Source organism: Sphaerodactylus townsendi, linkage group LG15 (genome assembly GCF_021028975.2).
Source record: "Sphaerodactylus townsendi isolate TG3544 linkage group LG15, MPM_Stown_v2.3, whole genome shotgun sequence".
NCBI classification, from domain to species: Eukaryota; Metazoa; Chordata; class Lepidosauria; order Squamata; family Sphaerodactylidae; genus Sphaerodactylus; species Sphaerodactylus townsendi.
In genome coordinates, this window is record NC_059439.1 from 36,216,402 (window position 1) to 36,235,215 (window position 18,814).

Here is an 18,814-nt window from a genome sequence, read left to right on the forward strand (position 1 = left end):
CTGGATAGCTTTAAAAGGGGCTTGGACAGATTTATGGAGGAGAAGTCGATCTATGGCTACCAATCTTGATCCTCTTTGATCTGAGATTGCAAATGCCTTAACAGACCAGGTCCTCGGGAGCAGCAGCAGCCGCAGAAGGCCATTGCTTTAACCTCCTGCATGTGAGCTCCCAAAGGCACCTGGTGGGCCACTGCAAGTAGCAGAGAGCTGGACTAGATGGACTCTGATCCAGCTGGCTTGTTCTTATGTTCTTATGTTCTTATAAGAGAAAGAAATGTTTATTGTTCACACAAACAGAAAGAGAGAGCCGGATCTAGCAAGCCAGACTAGCGTTCCTTCCTCTCTCTCAGAAACCCCATCGGGCGATCCAGCTTTTTATAAGCAGATACAAACAACGTAATTAGAAATGGATTACCCCATTAAGCCCAGCAAAGGGAAATTATGGCTGGCAATAAAGAAAAATTATTGCTAATGCTTCCTCTTGAGTCAAGGTTAGCTTCCCCAGTTAATTCCCTTATCCTCTTCAAAGGAGAGAGAAGAACCGTGAAATCAGGTCAGGTGAGGATGGGAAGGAGGCATTCTATGGCCCTGTCCGCACAAACCTTTTAAAACGTTTTGAGGCAGGAAATAGGACGTTGCCTTCATGGAGTTCCACATTGCTTTTCCCCCCTTAGGTCCTGCAAACGTTTTATTTCCAGACCCGAAAAGTTTTACGTGAATCCCCTTTTAAAACAATTTGTTGGTTTGAAATGTTTTCAAAACATCTTCCCTTGCTGGACCATCTGTTTGCCACGTCTTCCGTGCCTCTGTGCCAGCCCCGAATTTTTCCCTCAGCGCCATTTTATCATGCTGCCGAGCTCACTCAGTTCCCCCCCCCCCCAGTAGTTTATTTTCATCATTTCTATTTGTTTTTTAATTTGGGGGGGGGGGTGATCTTTGAAGCACTGATTATACGCGATACAGAGAATCGCAGCAAGAAGCATCGAAGCATCGATTCAAGCAAGTAACTAAACAAAGGGGGAAATCATGTAATGGCGGCCATAAATTGTTTCGAGGTGGTGCGTGTGGACAAACGTTGTGGTAAAGAGGGGGGACTGAAAATGTTTTCCGAGCGTTTTAGGCGACGTGGAAAGGGCCAATATTCATAGCTGCTAAATATTAGGAATGTGCTTTTTAAATAAGAACATAAAAACATAAGAACAAGCCAGCTGGATCAGACTAGAGTCCATCTAGTCCAGCTCTCTGCTACTCACAGTGGCCCACCAGGTGCCTTTGGGAGCTCACATGCAGGAGGTGAAAGCAATGGCCTTCTGCGGCTGTTGCTCCTGATCACCTGGTCTGCTAAGGCACTTGCAATCTCAGATCAAAGAGGATCAAGATTGGGAGCCATAGATTGACTTCTCCTCCATAAATCTGTCCAAGCCCCTTTTAAAGCTATCCAGGTTAGTGGCCATCACCACCTCCTGTGGCAGCATATTCCAAACACCAATCACACGTTGTGTGAAGAAGTGTTGCCTTTTATCCGTCCTAATTCTTCCCCCCAGCATTTTCAATGGATGCCCCCTGGTTCTAGTATTGTGAGAAAGAGAGAACAATTTCTCTCTGTCAACATTTTCTACCCCATGCATAATTTTATAGACTTCAATCATATCCCCCCTCAGACGTCTCCTCTCCAAACTAAAGAGTCCCAAACACAGATAATGTTTGCAGCTAGAACATTTTAAAAATGTTAAACAGAAACCATATTTTGGTACTCACGTGATAAGGACAGACTGGTTTTCTCGATCTGGAAGGGAATAAAGTCGAGATGAACATGCGGCATCAAAGGGAAGGCCCATCTAACCCAGAATTTTATCTCCGGCAAGAGGCAGCCAGATTCTGCCAGAAATCCCACAGGCAAAGTAAGATGTTGAAAGCCATCCCTTTATCAACAGTATCTGGCAGATAGACTCCCTCTAAACATGGAAGTTCTGTTCCTACAAGCTGAGGCTAAATAACTCACAGATAATAACTAGGCTCTGCCGATTTACACAGGCCTTAAATGCCAGGTTTGCCTTGTGACCCTTACAACCTTTTATGTAATTAAAGGTGAGATCTAAAGATCTTCCAGAATGACAGACTGATCTCCAGTCTACAGAGAGGAGTTTCCCTGGGAGAAATGGCTGCTTTGGATTGTGAACTGTATGGCATACCACACTGAGGTGATTTGTTTGTGTTGTGTTATCAGGCCACAAACCCAAACAATAATAGAAGAATAAGAATAAGAATAAGAATAAGAAGAATAAGAAGAATAAGAAGAAGAAGAAGAAGAAGAAGAAGAAGAAGAAGAAGAAGAAGAACAACAACAACAACAACAACAACAACAACAACAACAACAACAAGAACAAGAACAACAAGAACAACAAGAACAACAAGAACAAGAAAAAGAACAAGAAGAACAAGAAGAACAAGAAGAACAAGAACAAGAAGAGGAGGAGGAGGAGGAGTTTGGATTTATATCCCCCCTTTCTCTCCTGTAGGAGACTCAAAGGGGCTTACAATCTCCTTTCACTTCCCCCCACACAACAAACACCCTGTGAGGTGGGTGGGGCACTCAGAAGAACTGTGAGTAGCCCAAGGTCACCCAGCTGGTGTTTATGGGAGTGCACAGGCTAATCTGAATTCCCCAGAAAAGCCTCCACAGCTCAAGAGGCAGAGCGGGGAATCAAGCCCGGTTCCTCCAGATTAGAATGCACCTGCTCTTAACCACTGCGCCACTGCTGCTCTGTGTGTTGGATCCTTCCAGCTTCTCCTATGGGAGAATGGACCTTTCCCCATCAGTAACCGAGTAAAAGCATCCCAAAAGACGGACAGCAATGGAGGCGTCCGTACCCGTCAACATGTATTGGTACGCGTTGTCAGAGATGGAGAAGATGTGGGGCGGGGCCTCCGTTCTCTTCTTGCCCCGATAGGCAGCCACCACCTCGGCATTGTAGACCGGCAGCCATTTGTAGGGATTGACAGTCACGCAGAAGAGCCCTGAGTAGGTCTGAGGAAAGGGAAGAGGAAGGACAAATATCTCAGAACGGGAGAAAATATTTGGTTGCCATGGCAGAGATGCAAAGGAAGAAGAAGAGTTGGATTTATATGCCCCCTTTCTCTCCTGCAAGGAGACTCAAAGGGGTTTACAAACTCCTTTCCCTTCCCCCCTCACAACAAACACCCTGTGAGGTAGGTGGGCCTGAGAGAGCTCCGAGAAGCTGTGACTAGCCCAAGGTCACCCAGCTGGTGTGTGTTGGAGTGTACAGGCTAATCTGAATTCCCCAGATAAGCCTCCACAGCTCAGGTGGCCGAGCTGGGAATCAAACCCGGTTCCTCCAGATTAGAGTACACCTGCTCTTCACCACTACGCCACTGCTGCTCCTCACCTAGTCATCTAGGTATCCATGAGTCAGGGGTGTTAGGTCTATATAAAGTAGGAGAGAAAATTCTGAGGACTGAGGGAGAGGCTGTGGTTCAGTGGAAGAAGAAGAAGAAGAAGAAGAAGAGTTTTGGATTTATATCCCCCCTTTCTCTCCTGTAGGAGACTCAAAGGGGCTTACAATCTCCTTTCACTTCCCCCCACACAACAAACACCCTGTGAGGTGGGTGGGGCTGAGAGAGCTCGGAGAAGCTGTGACTAGCCCAAGGTCACCCAGCGGGCGTGTGTGGGAGTGGACAGGCTAATCTTAGTTCCCCAGATAAGCCTCCACAGCTCAGGCGGCAGAGCTGGGAATCAAACCCGGTTCCTCCAGATTAGATACACCAGCTCTTAACCTCCTACGCCACTGCTGCTCCTTAGCTTGCAGAAAGGCCCATGTTCAACCCCTGGAGCTCCCAGACTTACGTAGATCATCCAGGACGCGTAACGTTCCTTGAGGTTGTAGAGGACCGCGGGTTCGTGCAGGAAGGTGAGCATCGCCATGTCCTCGATCTTGTCGAACTTAGGCGGGTTCTGCTGGTGGACGTCTGCCTCCTTGACGGTCACCGTCTGCGGGAGGGGAGAATTAAGGGGACGTGATGTGGAACCGAGACGCCCATAGCAGCCTTCTCCAAATGCTGGGAAAGCCAACATCTCCTCCAACAGTTCCCACTGGAGGTTAGTCTTCCTGGCTTCCTCTTTCCCCTTTTGGCTCTGACAGCTACGGCAACCGTGATGGTTCAGATCCCCCTTTCCTTTGGGGATCGGATCAGTTCCTTAAACTTTTCAGCTGTTCTACTCTATCCTGCTAAGCTTTCTTCACTAATACCAACTTTGTGCAGAGGTGGAAGTCAGCTAGTACAGTCTAGTATAGAGTAAGAAGAGGAGGAGTTTGGATTTATATCCCCCCTTTCTCTCCTGCAGGAGACTCAAAGGGGCTGACAATCTCCTTGCCCTTCCCCCCTCACAACAAACACCCTGGGAGGTGGGTGGGGCTGAGAGAGCTCCGAGAAGCTGTGACTAGCCCAAGGTCACCCAGCTGGCGTGTGTGGGAGTGTACAGGCCAATCTGAATTCCCCAGAGAAGCCTCCACAGCTCAGGTGGCAGAGCGGGGAATCAAACCCGGTTCCTCCAGATTAGATACACGAGCTCTTAACCACCTACGCCACTGCTGCTCTTTGTAAGTACAGAGTAAATACAGAGTAAGTACAGAGTAAGAAAGTGGGTCAACCTCTGCTTCAAAATTCCCAAGAGTTCCGGTAAGGTGCGAGTTAGAAGAAGAAGAAGAGTTTGGAATTATATTCCACCTTTCTTTCCTGTAAGGAGACTCAAGGTGGCTTACAAGCTCCTTTCCCTTCCTCTCCCCACAACAGACACCTGGTGAGGTAGGTGGGGCTGAGGGAGTTCTGAGAGAACTGTGACTAGCCTGAGGTCACCCAGCAGGAATGTAGGAGTGTGGAAACACACCTGGTTCACCAGATAAGCCTCTGCCAGTCAGGTGGAGGAGTGGGGAATCAAACCCAGTTCTCCAGATTGGAGTGCACCTGCTCTTAACCACTACACCACGCTGGCTCTTATTCACCCTGCCCTGTTGATCCTTGACTTTTCACAGGTTGACCTTTCACCCCCAACTTTCACCCTGTGGCACGTAGTCCTGCTCATCTATAACCACATTCCTTGCCCCACGAGTTTCCAGCGTCTACCCGTGCCCCAACCCCCCCGGCCACGGCGTACTTTTCCGTTCTCGGTTTGCACGGTGACGTTCCCGCCCTCTCGACTCGTTATCTTCCCCTTGACGTATTCTTCCTTCTCATCGGGCACGAAGCACTCGGTGCGGAGGTCAAAGGCCCGCGTCTGCGCTTCCAGGCGTTCCTTGTCCGACTTGCGCAGGTAGGGAGCCGCGGCTCCAAACTCAACCATCTGAGCATCTGTCATCCTGGGAAGCAGAGAAGATGTGAGAAGGATCCCGCCACCCTTTGGCCGCATTAGTCACCCCATACAACCTACTTGCTCCAGTGCGCAGATGTGCAGGGAACAGAGCATCGTTCCTTCCCACAAATCCATAGCCCCCTCCACCCTACGGTCTCAGTTAGTTCCACAGAACAACAACCAAATATTGTCAAAGGCTTTCGCGGCCGGATTCAACTGGTTGTGGTGGGTTTTCCGGGCTGCGTGGCCGTGGTCTGGTGGATCTTGCTCCTAACGTTTCGCCTGCATCTGTGGCCGGCATCTTCAGAGGTGTATCACAGAGAGAAGTGCGTTACACACTGTGTCCAGTGAGAAGGAATGTTCCCTTCTCACTGGACCCTTCGTTCCCTTCTCACTGGACGTTCCCTTCTCACTGGACACAGTGTGTAGCAGACTTCCCTCTGTGATACATTTCTGAAGACGCCAGCCCCAGATGCAGGCAAAACGTTAGGAGCAAGATCCGCCAGACCACGGCCACACAGCCCGGAAAACGCACCACAACAACCAAATAGACAATCTTAAATCTAAAATGGGCCTTTGGCCGGGTGGAATGGAAGAAAGTCCTACCTGAGAGCTTCGCAGGATCGAGAGCAGTTGAAGATCTAGAGACTGGAAAAGAGACCGAGGAGAAAGCAAAGAACGATGACCGCGTAAGATCAGGCTGGTACAATGGCTGATTTCTCCTAAGTCTGCAGTAGGCTCCCCCGGCCCCTTAAGGAACTCTAGACACAACTGTGCAGGGAGACCCTTACCCTGTTTGGGAGTGGGGTGGGCCGACTGAGACTGCTTCTCCAGCCCCCTCCTCCTCCCCTCTTCCAAATGAGTTTCAAGTCTTCCTCTCCAAACGCTCCCCTCCCAACACCCACCCCTTTCAAGACCTCTATACCGACCTATTTCTTCTCCATCCTCCTCCCTATTTCAGCTCCATTCACCCCACCTCTCCAATACTATGTCAAAACAGAGCAACCTTCGCCCCTTCTTCCACCATCGTCACAGCAGATTCACAACAACCCAGTAGGGTTTTCAAGACGAAAGACTAACAGAGGGTTGCCTTCCTCTTCATAGCCACCCTGGTGTCCCTTGGTCGTCCCCCATCCAATTATTAACCGGGGCTAACCCTGCTTAGCTTTTGAGATCCGATGAAATCAGGCCAGGTGGACCACCCAGGTCGAGTGTGCTCCAGTGGTGGGATTCAAATAATTTAACAACCGGTTCCGGTGGTGGGATTCCAATAATTTAACAACTGGTTGTTTACAAGCACCGTTTGAACAACCGGTTCTGCCGAAGTGGTGTGAACCGGCTGAATCCCACCACTGGTCTAGCAACCCTTTCACTAAACAAATAGCCCCCAGGAAATTTCTATTAATCTCTTCTGTCCCATGAGAACATAAGAACATAAGAACTAGCCTGCTGGATCAGACCAGAGTCCATCTAGTCCAGCTCTCTGCTACTCGCAGTGGCCCACCAGGTGCCTTTGGGAGCTCACATGTAGGATGTGAACGCAATGGCCTTCTGCGGCTGTTGCTCCCGATCACCTGGTCTGTTAAGGCCTTTGCAATCTCAGATCAAAGAGGATCAACATTGGTAGCCATAGATCGACTTCTCCTCCATAAATCTGTCCAAGCCCCTTTTAAAGCTATCCAGGTTAGTAGCCGTCACCACCTCCTGTGGCAGCATATTCCAAACACCAATCACACGTTGTGTGAAGAAGTGTTTCCTTTTATTAGTTCTAATTCTTCCCCCCAGCATTTTCAATGGATGCCCCCTGGTTCTAGTATTGTGAGAAAGAGAGAACAATGTCTCTCTGTCAACATTTTCTACCCCAGGCATAATTTTATAGACTTCAATCATATCCCCCCTCAGACGTCTCCAAACTAAAGAGTCCCAAACGCTTTAGCCTCTCCTTATAAGGAAGGTGCTCCAATCCTTCAATCATCCTCGTTGCCCTTCTCTGCACTTTTTCTATCTCTTCAATATAAGCACCTCTTCAATATAAGCACCCCATGTAAGCACCCCACAGTGCCTCTCTTCCAGACCACCACCTTGATTCCCCCTTCCCCCTTCCCCATTATAAACCTTCCTTTCTCTCACGCTTGGAAGGAGACTCGGTCCTGTCTGAGCGATCTGAGCTTTGTCCGGTTCCCCCCTTCCTTTATATCCTCCCTTCCAAAATAGCATCCTCCACCCCCACCCCACTCTTTCCCCCCCCTCCCCTCCCTCCATCTCAGGCTCATCACAGCTGTGAGTGACACGATGACAAGGAAGGGCAGAGATGGCTCCTGAGATGTCCACAGTCTGACCATGAATGGGCTGCTCTCCCATGCCTTCATCTGTCCACCCCCCAAATCCCCAGCTTCCCGGAGGAGAGTCGCATTCCTTTGGGACACACATGCTCACACACACACACTTGGAAGGGGCGGGTGGCAGATAAACACAAGGAAAGCGAGCTGGAATGAGGACATGTGTTTTGTCACGGGTGGGGGGAGGCAGATACTCGGCCGGGAGGAGCCGAGAATCTACTGCAGAACAAAAAGGGACAGAAAATGATGGGCGATGAACAGCAAGGAGAGGATGGGTGGAATGGCCTAAGCATCAAAATTAATAAAAACAAGGACACTAATAATCGTGCTCAGAAAGGCTGGTCCTGGTTACTACTTGGATAGGGGACCTCCAAGGAAGTCCACGGTCTGGTTGTGGTGGGCTTCCCGGGCTGCGTGGCCGTGTTCTGGTAGATCTTGTTCCTAACGTTTCACTCAGAGGTGGGATCCAGCAGGTTCTCACCAGTTCCCGAGAGTGGGTTGCTAATTATTTGTGTGTGCCGAGAGGGGGTGACTAATTGGGTCTGCTTTTCCGTTAGAAATTCCATTAGGTCCACAAATCACAAAGTCCTGTTGTTTCCTATGTGGCTGGTTAGCGAAGGTAGAAAACCGGATAATTCTCCCTGTTGGGCTGTTTTAAAAACATGTTTTAGAAACATGATCAAGTTCCTTGTTTAAGGAAAGTATCCTGATTTTTAGAAACAAAATTAAGTATTTGAAAGTATTAAGTATTTGACAGGCAGTCAATGAGAGGAGAAGTAGTTGTTTCTGTTGGCAGTAGACGATAGGACTTGCTATAATGAGTTTGAATTATGGACAGAAAGATACCAGCTGGAAATTAGGAACTTTTTTCTTACAGTAAGAGTTTTTTACAGTAACAGAGAAATTATTAATGCCCCGCCCCCGGAATGCCCGGCTACGCCCCCGTCGTTCCCCGCCCAGCCCCATTGGCGCTACGCCACTGTTTGAATCCCACCACCATGGGAACCTGTTACTAAAATTTTTGGATTCCACCACTGGTTTCACCTGCATCTGTGGCTGGCATCTGTGGCTGGCATCACCTCTGAAGATGCCTCAGATGCAGGCGAAACGTTAGGAACAAGATCTACCAGACCACGGCCACGCAGCCCAGAAAACCCACCACAACCAGTTGAATCCGGCCAGGAAAGCCTTCGACAAGTCCAAGGTCTGTTTGCAGATGCAGACAATGCCGAACTATCTCTGAACATCTCGTACTTCAAATCCCTACAGAGTCACAATAGATTGGCTGCCGCTTGATGCCAGTATGATCTGTAGGCCTCTCTAGAGCAGTGGTGGCGAACCTTTGGCACTCCAGATGTTATGGACTACAATTCCCATCAGCCCCTGCCAGCACGGCCAATTGGTCATGTTGGCAGGGGCTGATGGGAATTGTAGTCCGTAACATCTGGAGTGCCAAAGGTTCGCCACCACGGTTCTAGAGTGTTCCAAACGATTCACACGTGTTGAACTGCAAAACTCAACCAATGCACAATTTAGGGGGAGAAAAAAGTTTGCTTGAATTTGCCCTCTGCCCTCCAGGATCCCATTCTCACCTTGCTCGACCTTGGGTGGGCTCAGGGGTTGTTTAAGGGGACCGTGCCCTGCGAGGCGGGTCAGAGATGAAAGGGAAGGGTGGGGCTGGGAGAAACTGGAATGAGCTCGGCCCCCTGTGCTTATTCTCAGCTGCTATTGTTGACCCGGCGGTGGGAAGGATGGAGAGCGGGGGACAGGTGCACGGAGCCAGGATAAGCCCAGGGGTAAGACCGAGTGGGGAGAAGAGCATCGCGGGCCTCTCTGGGTTTGGAAAACAACACCCTGCTTTGTTTGTGTCGCTAGGGAGGCGTTCGGATAATTCCCTAGGCTGCCCCTTTGATATAGGGCAGGGTATGGGGAAAGATTTGGATGGGTTTAAGGGAAAGAGGGCAATTTATGAGCCCAAGAGGAGGACTGTGGTTTTTTTGGGGGGGGGGTCTTTAGGTTGGAAAGAAGAGGGGAATTACGGCTTAGAACTGGGCCAACAAGGGACAAGAGGCTGGGTTGGTCTCTGTAGGGGCTGCTTCATTCCTGAAAGAGAGATTGGGGCTCTTCGGTTTATTTATTTGTTTGTTTGTTTGTTGGATTTATATCCCGCCCCTCCCGAAAGGGCTCAGGGCGGCGAACACCACTGTAACTGAATAAAACAATACAATATAAAACCAGCAATATAAGCAATCATATCCGTTAAAACTACAGCCGGTAAAACGATAAATAAACAGATGGCGATAAAAAAACCCCATATATATATGTGGCTGTTTGCTTGCACCTTGCAACGGTAGAAGATGGGAAACTCCGCTTTCATGAACTAAAAGGGCAAGTTTCTAGCCCTCATTGCTCCCGGATAAAGGTGGGGAAATCCAGGTGCCTAAGCAATGTTCCCAGCTGTCAGAAGACGGGACCCTGCCCAAATAACTGAAGCGGAATAAATTCCAGTTTCCTTGGCCCCTTCTGCACACGCAAAATAATGAGCTTTCAAATAACTTTCACAACTGTTTGCAAGTGGATTTTGCTATTCCGCACAGCTTCGAAGAGCACTGAAAGCAGTTTGAAAGTGCATTATTCTACATGTGCGGAATGAGCCCTTGATTTATTTTGGGCATAGAATGTGACTTTGTCTGATGTAGACCTTTGTTCCTCCCACCCGACCTCCGATCATTAAATCTCTCTTAGAGATACAATTCCTCACCCCCGGAATCCTTTCCACTCAATGTCCTAATTGCTGCTAAGGCTCAGAGCTGAAGGAAAAGCACGCTGCGTATTACCGGAGTCTCTCTCCGTGTGCCTATATTTATTTGTTATGTACTTGTTTTATTCCCCGTCTTCCTCCCCGAATGGGGATCCAAAGCAGTTCTTATCAATCTCTTGTCCTCCGTTTTTACTTTCCCCAACAACCCTGAGAGATATCTTAGGGTGAGAGGGTATACCGGCTCAAACTTTCAGGGCAGGGTGGAGATTCGTTCTTGGGTCTCTCAGAAACCTTGTCCAACACACTAATACCTCCAGTACGCTTGCTCTCTGTCCTCCGAATTTAAATTTATTTGGTTTGAAGGGTATTTCTTAAGAATACAGACTATGTCCGTGTAATAACAACATGATTGAATCAATTGCACAAATTCCATTAGATTGTCCTTGGTATTATTTACCTCGTAAGAAATGGTTATTCCCATGGTTAAATGATAGATCTTTCAGTTCTGTATTGTCAAAGGTGACACCTAGATCTACCGTCCCCTCTCTGGGAGGGGTTTTATTTATAGTTTTAATACTGGACGCCAAGTGGAACGCTGTAATTTTATGTTTTAATGATGCTATATATTTATATTAATTATTTATTGTTACGACTGTTTATGTAATATTATTTTATTGTTCACCGCCCAGAGCCCTCAGGGGATGGGGCAGTATATAAATATGATAATAAAATAAAAATAAAATAAAGGTTAAATACTTAGGCGAGGACAGTTTTTAAATTAACTTTCGATGTGGCAAAGTTCTTATCTCAAGCCTCAAGAGTCGGATCGGCTCGGATAAGGAAGTTATCATTTTGTATCATAGGATAATAATACTGTTTTACGCCGTTTTAAATTCCACGCAGTTATAATATTACTTGTTTATCTGCTATTCGTTTATTTAAATTGTATGGAGTCTGTGGACTATGAATAAATCAATCAACAATTTTTTTGAAATCTTTCCAGCAGAAGTGCAGGTAAAGAGGGTCAGGTGGGTGCCGGATGAGGCATAAAACAAATCCCTCTCTTCGGTCCTTGCCCACTTCACCTCTGCAGGTGGGACTACGAAGAGCAGGTCTTGAGAAGGCAGGCTGGAAAGCATGGGCGGCAGCGGTCCTTCAGGTGTCTCCGTGGTCGTCTTGTGGCTACCAGACCACGACAGTGTCTCATTAACAAAGACAAAATGCTTGCTGTGAGGTGTCTGAAAGGTTTCTGCTGAGAGTTAAGGGCAGGCCTCCGAACTTCGCAAGTTTCTGCTCTGAACACAGGCTGGTATCTTGCAGTCTATCAGGTGGGGGTGGGGGATTGAACGTTCGGACTTGTTAGAAAAGAGGAGGAGGAGGAGGAGGAGGAGGAGGAGGAGGAGGAGGAGGAGGAGGAGGAGGAGGAGGAGAAGAAGAAGAAGAAGAAGAAGAAGAAGAAGAAGAAGAAGCAGGAGGAGGAGGAGAAGGAGAAGGAGAAGAAGAAGAAGGAGAAGAAGAAGAAGAAGAAGAAGAAGAAGAAGAAGAAGAAGAAGAAGAAGAAGAAGAAGAAGAAGAAGAAGAAGCAGCAGCAGCAGCAGCAGCAGCAGGAGGAGGAGGAGAAGGAGAAGAAGAAGAAGCAGGAGGAGGAGAAGGAGGAGGAGGAGGAATTTGGATTTATATTCCCTCTTTCTCTCCTGCAAGGAGACTCAAAGGGGTTTACAATCTCCTTTCCCTTCCCACCCCTCACAACAAACACCCTGTGAGGTGGGTGGGGCTGAGAGAGCTCCAAGAAGCTGTGACTAGCCCAAGGTCTTCCAGCTAGTGTGTGTTGGAGTGTACAGGCTAATCTGAATTCCCCAGATAAGCCTCCACAGCTCAGGCGGCAGAGCAGGGAATCAAACCCGGTTCCTCCAGATTAGAATGCACCTGCTCTTAACCACTACACTACTCTGGCTCTTTGTGGGAGCTTTATAACCTAGTGGCTTCCTCACCTCAGCTTGGACCATGTAGGCCAGTAAGTGTCCCGTTTTTAACCGTGGCTGGCCAGATGTTTCTGGCAAAGCCACGAGGTGGAGATGGGCGGTGGCCCCTATTTCCAGTCGTCTGCCAACTAGCGACTTGTATCCAGAGATGCACTGCCTTTGAACATGGAGGATCCGTTTAAATCGCCTGGATAACGGCTGTTGATAGACCTCTCCATCAGGCACGTTGGGAATATCAGGCTTGGCGGCTTGGAAATTGGGCAGGCGTGGCCGACCCGACCTCACACAAGGGCTCTGAGGGATGTATCCAGATCAGCCAGAGCTTAAAACATGTGTTGCGTTTTAGGGCTATTCCTGGCCATCAAGGGCATGTTTGGGATACAGTCTCTCCACGGCTTACGCTGCAATCCTATGCAGAGTCATTCCTATCTAAACCCACTGATTTCAGCAGGTTTAGGGCCAAACTAGACATTATATCATAGGGAGGGGACAGATAAGGCCACCTGGCCCCACCAAACTGTGGCCCTAACCAAGATCGGACCCTAACAGCACTTTTAAGCAGCTTAATTTAATCCTGGGGTTCACAGGTCAGATCTAATTTGGCCTATCGACTAGGAGTCACACTGTTTGGAAATGAACTGCTAGAGTTGCCGTAACTCTGGCGCAAAAGCAATGGAGAATAATCCAGGCGTGTCTGCAAGCATGTGCAGAGTGTGATTCCCTCACTCCTTGGAAACCACGACCTACTCTACGCATTGTAGCGTTGCCAGAAGAAGAAGAAGAAGAAGAAGAAGAAGAAGGAGGAGGAGGAGGAAGAGGAGGAGGTGGTGGTGGTGTATGGATTTATACCCCACCTTTCTCTCCTGTAAGGATACTCAAGGTGGCTTACAAGCTCCTTTCCCTTCCTCTCCCCACAACAGACAGGTACGTGGGGTTGAGAGAGTTCAGAGAGAACTGTGACTAGTCCAAGGTCACCCAGCAGGAATGTAGGAGTGCAGAAACACACCTGGTTCACCAGATAAGCCTCCGCCACTCAGGTGGAGGAGTGGGGAATCAAGCCCGGTTCTTCAGATTAGAATCCACCTGCTCTTAACCACTACACCATGCTTGAGAGCCAGCCTGTACGGTGGCCTGTAAGGCATTATACCATGCTGAGGGCCTTTATTTCATGAAACTCTGCCCATCCCAGGTTCTACCACCCCCCCTCCCCCAATATCCAGGAATTTCCCAAGCTGGGACACATTTCTCACCAATCAACATGCAGGACTCACTTCTACCGTGTTTCCCCGAATACAAGACAGTGTCTTATATTAATTTTTGCTCCCAAAGATGCGCTATGTCTTATTTTCAGGGGATGTCTTATTTTTTCTGTGTTCTGTTCGTCGGGCATGCTTCCAAACAAAAACTTTGATACGTCTTACTTTTGGGGGATGCCTGATATTTCGCACTTCAGCAAAACCTCTACTACGTCTTATTTTCAGGGGATGTCTTCTATTTGGGGAAACAGGGTAGCGATAGAAGTGAGTCCTGCACGCCGATTGGCGGGAAGGGAGTCGTCGATTCATTCCACCCCTTCTCGAATTGTATCTAAGGATACCCCACTCGGCTCTTTCCCCTTTGAAACCCCACCGTCCCGTCTTCATCCCCCAAACCTCCAGGAACCTCCCAACCCGGAGTTGGCGACCCTGCGCTTGATGTGGAGTGGCGTTGGGTATCCTTGGTCAGCAATCTCCGAGCGTAGCATTCTCTCAACCCTGGAAAATATCTTGCTTCACACCCAGCTGCTGTTGACAGCTCCCAACCTTGGCGGGGCTTCTGGAATCCAGAGCTTTCTATATCGAGACAAAGAGAAGCAGCGAATAGCGTGGGGGTGGGCGCGGGGACAACTCGCCATCCGGTGGCCTTGTCTCCTCTGTCAGGCAGAGAGGAAAAGCCGGGCACAGAGGCGGAATTGAATCTGGCTTTGTTCCTTGAACATAATGTCCACTTAGTCTGTATGAAGTAGATACCCAAAGAAGACAACTGTTAGCTGGGAAGAGGTGATACATTCCAGGCCTTTGGGGGTGGAGAGACAATGCGTGATTGTGTGTGTGTGTGTGGGGGGGGATATATCTGAGCAACCAAAGGATAATGTCATTTGCAAAGGAATCTGGATTGTGTTGATTTCTCACCTCCTGCCCTTGTAGGAACCGTTCCCTTGTCCCCTCTTCCGGGGCTCCAACATCCTGATCCACGGTCCTTTGCCCTGATTCCCCTTGATGCTCCTAATCAAACACCTCTTGTGCCTGGTTGTTGTGCGTTTCCTGGTCTGCACGGCCGTGCTCTAGTCGTTTTTGCTCCCAGCGTTTCGTTCCCATCCACGGCTGGTAGTTCCAGAGGCATGTCATGGTAAGATGTGTTTCCCTCCGTGACACAGTGTGGAGTGATTGTGTGGTGGGGTCAATGTTTTGTCTACCTCATAGAGGCATGAGGCATATTTGCACGAGTCTGAGTGGAGTTCATGTACAGTTGCATTTGCTGTTGCATTCATAACTGCATTTGCAACCATGTTTTGCAATTGTATTTGCAACTTGCAGTGGCATAACCATGTGTCTGGCTTGAGTTCATTTACCGTTGCATTTGAATGTTTCTGCGGGTTTTTCTTTTGTTCTGGTGGTTTTTTTAGTTCCGGTAGCCATGTTTTGATGATTTTCAGACCCTCGACCTTTTTGTTGGAACTATTCTGGTGTTTGTGGATTTCAGTGGCTTCCTTCGTAGTCTGACTCTTGTATCTCTTAGTTCCCCATGCCTATCCCCTCCTAGGCTATGATGTAACTCCCCTTCCCCAGTACCGATTCATTACCTCACTCAGAGCCAGTGTAGTGTAGTGGTTAGAATGTTGAATTAAGAGCCGGGAGACTCGGGTTCGAATCCCCACTCTGCCATGGAAGTGCGCTCAATTATCATAGGCCAGTCACACGCTCTCAGCCTTACCCACCACACAGGTAGATCCGAGTCCAGTAGCACCTGAGGGACTAATGAGATTTTCAGGGTACGAACCTTTGAGAGTCGAAACTCCCTTCATTAGATGCTTTGGCCCTTGACAGTTCATACTGTTGAAAGTTTATACCTCGAATATCCTCTGAGGGGCTGATTCGAATCTAGCTGTTCTGCGGACCAACATTACTACCCTCTGAAACTTCGTCTCAGAGTTGCTGTGAGGATAAAATGGAGGATAGGAGAAGGACATAAGCCATTTCGGGTCTCTTTTGAGGAGAAGGCTGGCGTATTAATGAAGCAAATAAAATATTGAATGCCAAACAGCAGTAGCGTAGGAGGTTAAGAGCTCGTGTATCTAATCTGGAGGAACCAGGTTTAATTCCCAGCTCTGCCGCCTGAGCTGTGAAGGTTTATCTGGGGAATTCAGATTAGCCTGTGCACTCCCACACACGCCAGCTGGGTGACCTTGGGCTAGTCACAGCTTCTCGGAGCTCTCTCAGCCCCACCCACCTCACAGGGTGTTTGTTGTGAGGGGGGAAGGGCAAGGAGATTGTCAGCCCCTTTTAGTCTCCTGCAGGAGAGAAAGGGGGGATATAAATCCAAACTCCTACTCCTCCTCTTCCTCCTCCTCCTCCTCCTCCTCCTCCTCCTCCTCCTCTTCTTCTTCTTCTTCTTCTTCTTCTTCTTCTTCTTCTTCTTCTTCTTCTTCTTCTTCTTCTTCTTCTTCTTCTTCTTCTTCTTCTTCTTCTTCTTCTTCTTCTTCTTCTTCTTCTCAAACTACTTATTAAAAGGATGTCCAATGAATTATCCACCATCCTTTGATATCACTCCATGTAGGGCTATGAGAACCATGAATTCTCCTCAGATTGGACATCAGTCTCACAGGACAGCTGCTTTGTCTGCTGAGAAAGCTCTCTCCTGATCCAAAACATGTCCCATCGGCTCTGCGGATTCCTCACGAGTCTGGCCCTCAGTCCCTGAAAGGGGTGGAGAAGGTGGGTTAGAGACAATTGACTTTCAAGGTGGTACAAAAAGGTTTTTTTTTTTAAGGCCGGGATATTTTGTGCACCTGCCGGGCCCAAAGCCTCCGGTGACATCATCGGCCCAGTTTTGCGGGCGAGGCCTGTGGACGGATGACAGGTGGGGCGACGGGAGACCATGACAAGATTTATGGACCCCGGGAAAAACATGAACCGCCCCGCACTTGGAACCCAACCAATCCTACTTAGATGAGGTTCATCCCGTCCCTTAGGCATCTCAGGAGCTAGTCAAAATGTATTCACCATCGCCTGTTAATGGGGGGGCAGATAAAATGGGGATGGGCTAGAATCGTGGTGGCAGACCTTTGGCACTCCAGATGTTATGGACTACAATTCCCATCAGCCCCTTCCAGCATGGCCAATTGGTCATGCTAGCAGGGGCTGATGGGACTTGTAGTCCATAACATCTGGAGTGCCAAAGGTTCGCCACCACTGGGCTAGAACCTACAGAAGAAGAGGGTCGGCAGGTGGATTTGGGCTCAGATTCTGGATTTTGGGGGTTCCTTTGTTTTTTCCTCTTACTTTTTCCTGAGGTCACGCCCCAATTGCAATTACTTAGATCACTCCGCTTCTCTGGGGGCAGTTCCAGCTACGGCCAGTCTGTGAAGGGTTAAAAATCGAGCAAAATACCTTGGAGCTCTAGCAAAACATAGCAGGGCGTTGTAGGATGCGCAGATGCGGCATTGGTTGGTTTAAGGTGGCTGAGATGGTGCGATGTGTTGTCTTGCAAGCCCCCCTGCCCCTGTGTGACATGCAACTGGGCTTGTTTGCTTGAGTTGTGCAAAGAAGGAGGCTCACTGTAATCTTCTCATGGTTGAATCGGACCTGATCTCAAATTCAAAGACTCCAGACTACTGGGATTAGTTTCCCCTGGAGAAAGTGGTGGCTTAAGAGGCTGGAGTCTTGAGTATCACCTTCCCATGGAGTTCTCTCCCTTAAACTCTGCCCTCCACCAGACTCTATCTCCAAACCACCAGTAATGTTCCCTCCAGGAGTTGGCAACTCCACCAGACCAGCGTGTCTCTGGACGCATATCCTGGCTTACCCTGGAAGTCAGATGACTTGAGTGTGAATCGCCCCCTTCTGGTTTTTATTTTTAAAAAATCTATCAGTAGCCCCCCCCCCCCCCAGCCTCCCTCGTAATCCTTCCGAGTCTATTTTAATAGCGCCAACCTTTTTTTAATCAGTTTAATCAACAGATTTGGCAGAAACCGGCCTAATCTATACATCTGTGTGCTTTCATCTCTTCTAATCTCCTTGCATATTGGGTTTAACACTCCTGATCCTTTCTGGGTACCCACCTAATCTCATTTGCACATAGGCGTGTTTTAATCTGCCTTTTGTTTATCGGGCTGAAGACAGACGCGGCGTTTGCCTTCCCTGCAAATTCTGATGGCATTCACCATCCCTGGCCTTTGGGGGCTCTGCCAGACAGGATGGGGGTCTGGTTCCCTTTCAGACAAGGGGAGAGGGGTCTCTCAGATCTCATCTCCTGAGACTCCGAATAAAGGCCTTTTCCCAGGCAATCGATTTAAAGTCCGCATCAATCTTCACTCTGCTCAGTTAAACGTACGGATTAAACGAATCAAACAACCTGTTTTTGGTTAGTGAAAAAGACGCCCCTGCTTCATTAGGGAGTAGATTTTTAAAAATATATTTTTAATATAAATAAAGACATCAAACTGCTGTTGACGTGTGATTGGTGTTTGGAATATGCTGCCACAGGAGGTGGTGACGGCCACTCACCTGGATAGCTTTAAAAGGGGCTTGGACAGATTTATGGAGGAGAAGTCGATTTATGGCTACCAATGTTGATCCTCCTTGATCTGAGATTGCAAATGCCTTAACAGTCCAGGTGCTCGGGAGCAACAGCCGTAGAAGGCCATTGCTTTCACATCCTGCATGTGAGCTCCCAATGGCACCTGGTGGGCCACTGCGAGTAGCAGAGAGCTGGACTAGCTGGACTCTGGTCTGATCCAGCTGGCTTGTTCTTATGTTCTTATGTTCTTATGACTGTCTCAAAAGAAGTTCTGCCTTCTGCCATCACAACTTCTGTGATGCAGCGACCAAGAAAGCCGATGCGATTTTGGGGTGTATCAATAGGAGTATAGTGTCAAGATTGAGGGATGTAGTTGTACCTCTCTATTCTGCATTGGTTAGACCTCACCTGGAATATTGTGTACAGTTCTGGGCACCGCAGTTCAAGAAGGATATTGACAAGCTGGAACGGGTCCAGAGGAGGGCAACCAAAATGGTCAAAGGTCTGGAATCCATGCGTTATGAGGAGAGACTTAGGGAGCTGGGGATGTTAAGTTTGGTGAAGAGAAGGTTAAGAGGTGACATGA

At 48.5% G+C, this 18,814-nt stretch overlaps 1 protein-coding gene across 1 annotated transcript in view; it reads right to left on the reverse strand.

The window, feature by feature from the left end:
• Positions 1-7,524, reverse strand: part of LOC125444418 (myosin-6-like) — a 33,749-nt gene extending 26,225 nt beyond the window's left edge. Inside the window, exons 1-6 of the mRNA XM_048516827.1 lie at positions 7,499-7,524; positions 5,975-6,016; positions 5,174-5,375; positions 3,866-4,009; positions 2,872-3,028; positions 1,759-1,786 (exon numbers count right to left, since the gene is read on the reverse strand). Of these exons, the coding sequence (XP_048372784.1) occupies positions 1,759-1,786; positions 2,872-3,028; positions 3,866-4,009; positions 5,174-5,374 (530 nt within the window). The 5' untranslated portion in view covers position 5,375; positions 5,975-6,016; positions 7,499-7,524. The remainder of the gene's footprint in view (positions 1-1,758; positions 1,787-2,871; positions 3,029-3,865; positions 4,010-5,173; positions 5,376-5,974; positions 6,017-7,498) is intronic.
• Positions 7,525-18,814: the final 11,290 nt, after the last annotated feature.